Source organism: Heterodontus francisci, chromosome 6 (genome assembly GCF_036365525.1).
Source record: "Heterodontus francisci isolate sHetFra1 chromosome 6, sHetFra1.hap1, whole genome shotgun sequence".
NCBI lineage: Eukaryota > Metazoa > Chordata > Chondrichthyes > Heterodontiformes > Heterodontidae > Heterodontus > Heterodontus francisci.
Genome location: NC_090376.1, coordinates 77,099,068 through 77,111,172, shown reverse-complemented (window position 1 = coordinate 77,111,172; position 12,105 = coordinate 77,099,068). Strand labels below are relative to the sequence as shown.

General features: G+C 42.5%; 1 protein-coding gene across 1 annotated transcript in view; it reads left to right on the top strand.

Moving 5' to 3' along the window:
* Positions 1 to 12,105, top strand: part of LOC137371394 (ras-related protein Rab-30-like) — a 76,535-nt gene that overhangs the window by 31,149 nt on the left and 33,281 nt on the right. The window contains 1 exon segment of the mRNA XM_068033919.1: positions 1,171 to 1,254. Coding sequence (XP_067890020.1) covers positions 1,171 to 1,254 — 84 coding nt within the window.

Below are 12,105 nucleotides of genomic sequence, written 5' to 3'. Positions count from 1 at the left end.
TGTGCCTCTTGCTCTCTTTCCCCCCACCGCCCCTCCCCAGCCTCTGGCTCTCTTCCCTTCCCCCCCCACACACTTGCAGCCTCTGGCTCTCTTTCTCTTCCAAGCCCCCCCCCCCCCCCCCACAAACCTCAGCCTCTGGCTCTCTTTTTCAGCCCGCCCCATAACATATCTCAGCATAACAGACAAATTATGGCTGGAAATACTCAGCAGGTCTGGCAGCATCTGTGGAGAGAGAAGCAAAGTTAACTGAGTTCTGATGAAAGGTCACAGACCTGAAACATTAACTCTGCTTCCCTCTCCACAGACGTTGCCAGACCTCCTGCGCATTTCCAGCACTTTGTTTTTATTTCGGATTTCTAGCATCTGCTGTATTTTGCTTTTATTAAACTATGGCTGGATCTTGGATTGAGCCCATACTTCTTGCACTTACCCGTTCGGTTATTTGGGGAACTCCTCATTCTTCTTGCGACTCTTAATTGTAAATGCAAATGTTGATGCTAAATGCCAAGAATTAGTGTGCTACTGATATCAAACCCCTTTATAAGAAGTTTCACCCCTATATAGTGGGCTTGCAAGGTGAACACCATGCTTTCCATGTAGCTTTTACCTATATGTGGAATCTTGTCATTAGTGGCATTGCAGCTCCAGCTGACTGGCTGTCAAATTAAAATGTTGATTAATTTTAATCTTTAGGTGCATATGAAACCATTGAGTAGAAATTACTGTTGCTGATGTTGATGCAACCAGAAAGCCTAACATGCTTTGTGTCAAATTCCTTTCTCCGCTATTTTAATGCTGTTATTAAGCTGTTTAAAATAAGCAGGCTAATGCCTCCAGTAAGGTAGCAAGGATAAATATAGTCTAAGTGTGTTAGACATTAATAATATTGCATCACTAATTCTGGGCATGTTAATTTTATGTTGTTTTCAGCAGTTTTATCTTAGTAATGTTTATAACTCTGAAATTCGTTTTTCTAATGTTATTATCTCTATTTTTCCCTTTTTTAATAAGAAAGGTAACTTGATTTGTGCAGGATGTAAAGTGAATATCTGGATTCAGGTTTACTCCCTAGGTATCTACTAATTAGTGTTTGTTCTAGGGTTGTACTTATCAAGGTGTGTACAAAATGAATCTATTACTACAAACTGAGATGTCATTCTACTGTTACAGGGGTTGTTTCCACCAGGGCAAGGAGCCACTATTGGAGTTGATTTTATGATTAAAACCATTGATATAAATGGAGAAAAAGTGAAGGTACTGTATTACTAAATATCCACATCCATATTATTTGTAACATCTGTAACTTAAAAGCACAAGATGTATAACTATACACTAGATGCAAATTTTATATTATAACTGTACATCCGACTATTTGCATACAGTTGATTAGCAGGTCTCGTCAGAAAGTAATATTCGTCACCAGGATCTAAGTGCTTTAGAAGTAGGCTTAGATTTATTATTTTTAATTTTCTTACTTTTGTTTTGCCAGTTGATTATTCAAATTCAGTAAGGTGAAGGTGAAATGTATTAAAGAAAAAACTGATGAGGTAAAAAGAGAAATCCTATCATGGAAATGAAAAATATTTTTACGTAGCGAGTGGTGAGTTTCTGGAATGCACTTCCAGAGCGTGTGGTGGAGGCAGAATCAATCTTGGCTTTCAAAGGGGAGTTGGATAATTTTCATAATAGAAAATATTTACAGGATTACAGGGAAAAGGCAGGGTAGTGGGACTAGCTCAGTTGTTGTTGCAGAGAGCTGGCTCAGACATGAGGGGCTGAATGGTCTCCTACAATGCAGTAACGGTTCAATAAATATTAAATGAGCACTTTGCCTGTTGTTTGGACAAAAGTGGTGATAGAGGAGAAATAAGGATACTCTAGGAAGAGCATGAGCATTTAGATAGGATAACTATAGATGAGAAAGTAACACTGAAGATTGATGGAGCACACCTTGTACAAATGACACTGTAGGGCTCTGATGGCATGCTACCTCGGAAACTGAGAGAAATCAGAGAAGAATTAACAGATGCAGTGACCACATCTTTGGCACAATTTTTGTATCTAAAAATGTTTCAGAGGACTAGAAAGTTTCTAAAATAACAGATCCACAAAAGGGATTTACCTGATAGATCAGTCAATCTAACATCGAGAAGGAAAAAAAGCTGCAAGGTCACAAACCTGCAACCTTAACTCTGTTTCTCTCTCTACAGATGCTACCTGACCTGCTGAGTATTTCCACCATTTTCTGTTTTTATTTCAGATTTCCAGCATCTGTAGTATTTTGCGTTTGAACCTAACATTGGTAGTGGGTAAGATCACAGAGGGTATTATATGGGATAAAATTATTACTAGCTTAGAAATACATTGATTTATGCAACACTGGCTGTAAAGATTAATGAGGAAAGAATCAGGAGAGTGGGAAAGAGATTGTTTGGGGGTGGTGGTGGCTTTGGTGTGGTGGGGAACAGTGGATGGGATGAGGAACGGAAGGATGAGGAGGGATGAAGGGAGAGGGATGGCAGGAGGAAAGGCGTAGGATTGGTAGAAGGATAGGGTTGGGAGCAAAGATAGGAGGTTATATTTCAGCACTGTCAAACTCAGTAGAGATGGGTTGGGCCAACAAACTATTTTAGATGCAGAGAGAAAGGCAGTGCTGAACTGACAAATAATCGTGAGTCAGGTGGGGGAAGCAAATCGGTATCTCATTGGGAGAAAGGGGTGCCAGGGAAGGAGGGGCCTCATTTTGTTACAGGTCTCTGATAAACACTCGCAGCACATTAATTGCCACATTCAGCAAGTGGACTGGCAGAACATGGTTTGGAGAAACAGTCAAGAACCGAGGGAAGGGTGGGGCAGCAAGAACGGTTGAGTGACCAAAAGATCAAAATTTGGAAGCAGGCCTAGGACACAAAGTGGAGAAGCCAATTAGCACAATGGGTACTGGGGATTGCAAGAATGCCTGAGCAACCAATGAGAAGTGGCTAATGGGTACAAAGAATGTCCATCCATGGCATTTTAAAGGGTCTCTGGCTGACAGCACCAGTGGAAGCAGTAAGAGCAAGCAGACTGGAGTCGCACAGTGCCAGGCAATGACCATCTCCAATAAGAAAGAATCTAACCATCTCTCCTTGGCATTCAATGGCATTACCATCACTGAACTCCCCCACCATCAACATCCTGGGGGTTACCATTGACCAGAAAATTCACTGGACCAGCCATATAAATACTGTGGCTACAAGAGGAGGTCAAAGGCTGGGAATTCTGCAGGGAGTAACTCACCTCGACTTCCCAAAAACTGTCCACCATCAACAAGGCACAAGTCGGGAGTGCGATGCGATATTCGCCGCTTGCCTGGTTGAGGACCTCTCCAACAACACAAGAAGCTTGACACCATCCTGGACAAAGCAGCCTGCTTGATCAGCACCCCATCCACCACCATGGCAGCACTGTGTACCATTTCCAGGATGTATTCCAGCAACTCCCCATGTCTCCTTCGACAGCATCTTCTGAACCTGTGACCTGTACCACCTAAAAGGACAATGACAGCAAATGCTGGGAACACTACCACCCGCAAGTTCCCCTCCAGTCCCGCATCATCCTGTCCTTGAAATATATTGCCATTCCTTCAGTGTTGCTGGGTCAAAAGCCTGGAACACTCTCCCTAACAGCACTGTGGGTGTACCTACACCACATGGACTGCAGTGGTTCAAGAAGGCTGCTCACCACCACCTTCTCAAGGGCAATTGGGGATGGGCAACAAATTCTGGCTATACCAGCAATGCTCCCCTGCCACGATCAAATTTTTAAAAGAAGCATGCTGCTGGGATTGCAGGGGACAGTAAATTCTTCTGTGTGGGCGCGAAATAAAATATTTGTAATCAAGATTAAAAGCAGAGAATGTTAAAATCTAAATAAAAACCAAGAGGAGAGATTATTTCCAAAGAACCAACATGACATCTGAACTGGCAGAAACAATTCAGAAAACTGGGCTAGTAGGCACATGGTAGTCAAATTGTGCAATCCCATTAAAATTATGGACATAGAAAATTATCATGGGGCTGTGGGAAATTGACACAAGTGTGACAAAAACATGACAAGAAATCGAGTGGAACAAACAGGAAATATGTTCAGATGTAAGATAGAAACACGAGATGAATTTAGTTATGAGGAGAAAGTGTGGAAACTTTGATTCTTTTCACTAGATTCTGGGCTGTAGATTCTGCATAAAGATATGGGCATTTTTTTCAACCCCAAACTGCTTTAAAAAATTGTTGATGTGCTACACAATGAAAATGCAGTCACAGTGTTTTCACAGTTAACAGTGGTACAGTGAGTGTTCCTGTAAATGCTGGATGGTATCTTTAGACAATGACCTGCTGACCATGCCATGCACACAGAAGTATTTGCTTCAGCTATTTTTACCTTCATGGTTCCTTGTGTCAACAGAGCCTGATGATGTTGAAATGAATATATTGTGCATAGTCTTTTGTTTTTAAATGTTTGACTAAAGCTCCATATTGAATAGCACTAAACTATCTATTTTTAAAAATAATTTTTAATCAACTCTGTTACGCACACACAACCTATTTCTCTTAATAGTTTATTAATTTGATTATCTGTTAATTCAATTGAAATTTGGAAAAAAAACTGCTGCTTTGTTAAAAATGCTTAATTTGTGCAGCTATATTCACATTTTGAGCAAAAAACAGTTTAGAATTAACAAATAAAAACTGAACATGCTGGAAACACTCAGCAGGTCAGGCAACATCTGTGGAAACAGAAACAGAGTTAAAGGGTGAAATTTAATGCTGGCAGTGGGGCTGTCGACGTTGGGAGACACCGATGTCGAGATCCCCTTGTTGCATCTTGTACGAATGGCCTGCCGAATTTAGTGCCCATCAGGCACTTAATTTGACAGTGGCGGGCCTTCCGTAGGATTTAGGACCCCGTCGCTGGAAGTCCTAGCCTTGCAGAGTGCTGGCCAATCAGAGGAGGCGGTGGCTGCTGCTGTAGCTGCAGCGAACAGACACTGAGGAGTAGCGCTGGATCCAGGCTTAAGGTAGGTCAGGGCGAGAGGGGTCTCGCGGGGTGGCAGTTGCGGGGGTGGGGTAAGCAGCAATGGTAGGAGAGTGGCCCTCCGCAGAACCCGCCCTTTCCTGATGCCAGGTCTGTTTTTCAGGCACTAAGTACCTTTGAACGAGGGACCCCTCTCCCATCTGCAGCTGGGAAGCAGGCCACACTGTTTTCATGCCATGTTTCCCATGCGGCGACAGGGCTGCCTGCTGCAGGGTTATTGTGGCTGTGGTGGGAAGAGGACCTTGATGAGGGATTAAGGAACTTGATTGGCGGTGGGGCAGGAAAGCCATTCACAGGCCTTCCTGCCCCAGACTAAATTTTGACGGAGGTGGGATGATGGCAGGGTCCGACTCCTGCTATCATCCCACCCAATTTTATGCCCTCCCCACCTCCAAACCCGCTGTGGGGGAAGAGCATAAAATTCCACCCAATGTTTCGGGTTGATGACCTTGCATCAGCACTGGAAAAGGTTAAAAATGCAATAGGTTTTAAGCAAGTGAAAGGGGGAAGAGTGGGGAAAAGAGCAAAAGAGAAGGTCTGTGATAGGGTGGATGACAGAAGAAATTAAATGACAAAAGAGTTGATGGTACAGGGCCAAAGAGAGTGATAATGGAACAAGGAAAGAAACAAAAGATGGGTCTAGCGGAGGTGTGAATGGCAGAATGATGAGCAGCTGCTGTCCAAAAGCAAAAACCAGAGAAAAATTAGAACAAAACCGAAGCCTGCAAAAAAAAAAGAAACAAAAAATGGGAGCAGAGTTACGTTCTGAAATTGTTGAACTCGATGAATCTGGAAGGCTGTAAAGTGTCTAATGGAAAGATGATGTGTTGTTCCCTGAACTTACACTGAGCTTCATTGGAACTCTGCAGGAGGCTGAGGACAGCGAGATCAGTATGAGAGCAAGGTGCAGAATTAAAATGACAGGCAACCGGGAGCTCTGGGTGGGTGTGAGAGGGGTCACACTTGCAAACTTAACGGAGGTGTTCCACAAAGCGGTCACCCAATCTGTGTTTGGTTTGCCCAGCATAGAGCAGTCTGCATTGTGAGCAGCGAATATAATATGCTAAATTTAAAGACGCACACGTGAATCACTATTTCACCTGGAAGAAGTGTTTGGGGCCTTGGATGGTGAGGAGAGAGGAGGCGAAAGGGCGGGTTGTGCATTTTCTGTACTTGCATGGGAAGTGGAGGGAATGTTGGGGCAATTTGTCTGGTACACCACTCAAATCACCACCAACATCCCCCCTCCTCCTCATGCAAGCACAAGAAATGCAACATCTGCTCTTTCGCCTCCTTTCTCCTCATCATCCAAGGCCCCAAATACTCCTTCCAGATGAAACAATGATTCACGTGTACTTTCAGTTTAGTATACTGTATTCGCAGATCACAATGTAGTTTGCTGTACGCTGGGGAGACCAAACGCAGATTGGGTGACTGCTTTGTGGAACACCTCTGTTCGGTCAACAAATGTGACCCCGAGCTTCTGGTCACCTGTTATTTCAATTGTCCACCTTGCTCTCACACTGACTTTTTTCTTTCCTTGCCTTTTGTAGTGTTCCAATGAAGCTCAATGTAAACTTGAGGAACAACACCTCATCTTTCCTTTTAGGCACTTTACAGCCTTCTGGACTCAACATTAAGTTCACCAATTTCAGTCAGTAACCTCTGCTCCCATTTTCTTTTGCTTTGCAGGTTTTGGTTTTACTCTGGTTTTTGCTTTCAGACAGTAGCTGTTCATCATTCTGCCATTCACACTTCCTCTGGACACTTTTTTTGTTTCTTTCTTTGCCCCATTACCACTGCCTTTGACTTTGCGCCACTAATCTTTTTGTCATTTAATCTCTTCTGTCTTCTGCCCTACCATAGACCTTCCCTTTTGTTTTGTTTCCACCCTCCCCTCTTTTTTACTTACGTAAAACTTACTACATTTCTAACTTTTCCCAGTTCTGGTACAAGATCATCAAAATGAAATGTTAGCACCTGTGGAGCCAAACAGAGTTGTCTGAGTATTTCCAGCATCTGCATTATTTTGCTTTTGTATTAGCAGAAGTTGAAAGAGCTAGGTATGATTCCAGTCAGTGGAGATTTTTCACCCTGATTCCCGTTGACTTCAATTTTACTAGGGCTCCTTGATGTCACATTTGGTCAAAAGGCTGCCTTGATGTCAAGGGTAGTCACACTCTCCTCACCTCTGGAATTCAGCTATTTTGTCTTAAACTAAAGCTGTAATGAGGTCTGGTTAGAAAATGTTTAATCGTTATCATAGTGCTGAAATAAGCAGCACCACAGATTGATTTTGATGCAGGTTTGCACCCCACGTATTGAATTTTTCATCTTGGTTTTGCCATTGACAAGTGATAAACCATTTACTCTCAGAAAAGGAGATAACATTTGACGCAAATTAATTCTGCGTGATATTCCAGCACCTGCAACTATCCATTTTCACCACCTTGTGGCACTGATGATGCCCTAGTCCAAGTCACCAGTGGCATTTTATGTGCTGAGGCCAAGCAATGTTGTCCCTCTTTGGTGTTTTCAATTTTTCTGCCAGCTTCAACATTGCAGACCATTGTGCTCTCTTCTGTATCTTTTCTGTGGTCAATATTTCATGACATTGCACCCTTAGTTTCATACATATCTGTCCTAGTGCACCTCCAATGCCTTCTTGAACAGCTTCCCTCCTGTTCTCTAGAAATCTATCCTAGTCCTTTCATTTATCATCTGTGTTCGAACATCAAAATTTACTTGACTGCTATTAATACTGTCTCCAAAGCCATTGCTGTTCTATCTGGCTGGTTGTCTAATAAAGTCCCAGATGAGCTGAAATTTCTTTCAGCTCAATATTGGCAAAACTAAAGGCATACACTCTGGTTTACATTAGTACTCTAGTGCCATTTTTATTATTCGTTCTTGGGATGTGAGCACCGCTGGCAAGGCCAGTAATTATTGTCCGTCCCTAATTGTCCTTGAACTGAGTGGCTTGCTAGGCCACTTCAGAGGGCATTTCTGTGGGTCTGGAATCACATGTAGGCCAGACTGGGCAAGGGCATCAGATTTCTTCCCCTGAAGGGCATTGGTGAACCAGATGGGTTTTCATGCAAATCCGGTAGTTGATGATCATTAATGAGACGAGCATTTTATTCCAGATTTATTAATTAATTAATTGAATTTAAATTTCCCTAGATGCTGTGATGGAATTTGAACTTATGTCTCTGGAGTATTAGTCCTGGCCTCTGGATTACTAGTACAGTAACATTATCTATCACTATGCTATCGTACCCTGTTTCACTCCATTTCTTTGCTCCCTCACAAACTTCAGTTTGTAGACAACTGTGTGACATATGATGTCTTTTGCACAGTCCTGCCTACCCACTAATGTTGCCTCTGAATAAGTAAAAGTAGAATTTGCAAGGGCAGTACGACATAGTCTGCCATTGGCGAGGATGGGTGGTGTGTTCAAACGTATCAAAACCTACAGAGAATCAGGAGGGATAATGCACCGCATTTTAAGTCACATAATATTTGTAAATTTGGGGTTGGGCAGTTTCTGTAAGTATGAGTGTTTTTGTGAAACTTGTGTAAGTGTGTCAGATCCTGTATAACTACATACTGATCATGAGACTGTTGTATCACTACCTCTTAGAACAGTAAGGCTCTTTAGGCAGCACCATGCAAACCCACGACCTCTACCAACTAGAAGGACAAGGGCAGCAAATGCATGGGAACACCACCACCTGCAAGTTCCCCTCCAAGTCGCACACCATCCTGACTTGGAACTATATTGCTCTTCTTTCACTGTCACTGGGTCAAAATCCTGGAACTCCCTTCCTAACAGCACTGGGTGTACCTACTTCCCATGGACTGCAGCGGTTCAAGAAGGCAGCTCACCACCGCCTTCTCGAGGGCAATCAGGGATGAGCAATAAACGCTGGCCTGGCCAGCAACGCCCACATCCCATGAACGAATAAAAAAAAAGTATGCACTGTTATACAGATCATTCTTCTGTTAATCTGAAAACCAAACCAAACATACTCTGAGCCAAAAAGTCCTTGTCACTTTTTAAACAAATATATAGAACTGAAGTCTTCTCCAATTTGATCTTTCTCTCTGTTCTAAATCATTACTTCCCACCTGACAAAATGTGAGTAACCACTGACCGTATAAGGTGTGTTAGGTTGAAGCAGCTATGCTTTGTAACTATAAAACTTGTATGTTACTAAAGTAGCAAAATAGAATGGTGTAGGATGAAATGTATTTATGCAGTCTTAATCCAGTTCCTAGTGAGCCTGGATCTACAGCACAAAGGTATTCTGAATTTAGCATTAATTAGCAATCGTGATCAGAGAAACCACAGGATGTTTGATAGGAAATGGAAGAATATTTCACTGGTGCAGTGGGAGATGCTCTTCTGAAGTTGGGGCAGATCAGACAGCTTTACTTGGCTTCTATCTCTGCTGTACCTGACTTGGTGTCTAAATGGCAAAAGATATACCCCCAATTTTAACAACCTCGCCTTGATGAGCATTTTTTTTTTTGAGCATGAGTCCATTTTACCTTTCCACCATTGGATTCCCAACACTGCCATTCTGCCTCACTTGTCTTGAGTCCTGAAGCTTTGCATGATGCACAGTATCTTTTTTCTTCATGTAAATGCATTTGTATGCAACTGTCCTGAAGTTAATAGCAACTGTTGCACTGTTACTGTTAGGACCAGGTGAGAAAGAGGTTTAGGGTTCCCTTTCAGCCTTCACCTGGTCTTACTGTAACAGGGTTTAGTTTTAAACGCACAATTTTTAGCTCCCCTTGGTGAATCCTTGTTCACCACTTTCCAATTATAAGGCAAAGAAACCAGCACAAACAGGCTTTCTTAGGTTTAAAGAAGAAAGGTGAAATTTTTTAAAACTTAAACTCTAATTTGGTTAACGCCTTTTGATACACAACGCGGCCACGCTAGCATGCATACGTGATACACACATGCAGATAGGGACAGAAAGAGCAGAGGAAAAAATAAAGTGGAAAGGCTTGAGACAATATCTGAAGAGTTGTTACGATTCTTTGAGCTCACTGTAGAGTCCTTGATTGTAGGTAGATCTTGCTTTTCGTTGAGGCCCAGTATTCTTCTTAAACCTTGTTCACTGTAGGAGATTTTTCTCTCTTGGTGTTCGTGTGCCTTCGGTGGGTTTTTTTTGGAGTTCCGTGAGAAAGAGATGGGAGCATACAGGCAGGAGAGGAGGTCTGCTTCAGTCCAGGAGCATTCTGCTTTCTGCAGGCTCTCAGTTCAATTCAGAAAAACCCAGACTGCCAAGCAGGTTAGTCATGCGACTAACTGGTTTGACCAGGTCTGTTTGTGGATTGTATTGGAGCGGGGGATAGCTCCTTTGTTCCAACACTCTGTTAATATGAAGAAAGGTCTTTCCAGTCAGGGCCCTGGTAACCCCCTGTCACTGGCCTTCTGTTCTTCCCAGCAACAATTTTTTAAATTTAATGTCCATGTGGTGAAATTAATGTGCCTCATTCTTGGCAGGTGGGGGCCTGCATGGCCATACAAAGGGTTAAAGATATCATTAACTATCTTTGAGCAGAATTCTAATAAGTATCTCTTTCAGCAATGTGCTTTTTATTATAAAGAAATGATGAATCCATGAAAGGGTTGTTTACTGCTCTGCTGTTGTGGGTGTGGTTTGCTAATTTGAACTGTTTTTGGCACAAGTTGATGCCTTGTGTACAAAGCTCATCTTGCACCCAGAATTCGTATGATTGGGGAAAAGGTGGTGGAAATTTGAAGCTGCTGAAGTCCGGTTTGGAGGGTGAACAAATAGACAAGTTGTTAATCTTGCTTTGGTTTGGAGGATAGCCCCTGAGATTATAGAACTGTTCGCCATCGCTTTTGGAGTGAACACAAGATCTTCTCAAAATTGAAGCCAACACAATGAGGGCCCCCTTCTCCATGAACAGTGAGTTTCAAAGTACATGACTTTACAAAAAAAAACTAGTGGATACCTGAGGTGCCTTTGCTTGGGTCTTTTCAGGCTGCATGCCAATGATGAAAGAATGAGGGGCCTCTTCCAGGTCTTCACAAGTGTTGCAATGAGACCAGTTGCTAGAAGGTACATAAAAATGGTCATTATGATTTATTTTCTTCTGATTTGCCAGTTTCTCTTGAGCTATGATCGCACTCTGCGACCGATCTGACTCGTTATACTTGGCTGGCAGGCGTGACTGCTGGTTTATCGAGATTTTTGGAATGAACCTACTGTTCGCACCAGGGAATTCAGATTTGTCATTGGAATTGGAATAAACTAGTTTTACACTTGAAGTGGCGCTGAAATAGGTCAAACACTAAGGGGAACAATTCTGCTTTATAATCAATATAACAGCAGACTTTCAGAACTTCCGACAATGCAACTGTTTAAGTATCCCAACTTCTGATGCAATACTTTTTGGAGTTCCAGTATTCTATATTATAATGCCACTGAAGAAAGCCAGCTTTCATAGACAACTCTCAAATGCTTACTTATTGGGGTTGCTTTTTAATTTGCCAAAAACCTCAATGAGTTACTTAAGTGTCCCAACAGTATCAACAATCAACTCACTGCCACTTTCCCAGGGGCCTACGGTGGGCGACCAAAGCCCCTGCTTGTTTCAGGCAGAAGACTTTTTTTTTAATATGCCAATTGCGGTTGTATGAGTTGGGTAGAACTCTGATTACCCATTCTGAGAGAACTGGTTAGAGCGTGCACCCTTGACACGTTTTACTGGCGATAAAGCCGAGGAGGTGGAGTAGTGGTAATGTTACTGGACTAGTAATCCAGGGGCCTGGACTAATGCTTCGGAGACATGAGTTCAAATCCCACCATGGCAGCTGGTGAACAATTAATTAATAATCTGGAATGAAAAGCTAGTCACAGTAATGATGACCATGAAACTACTGGATTGTCATAAAAGCCTGTCTGGTTCACTAATGTCCTTCAGGAGAGTAAATCTTCTGTCCTGGTCTGGCCTACATTTGACTCTAGACCTACAGCAAAG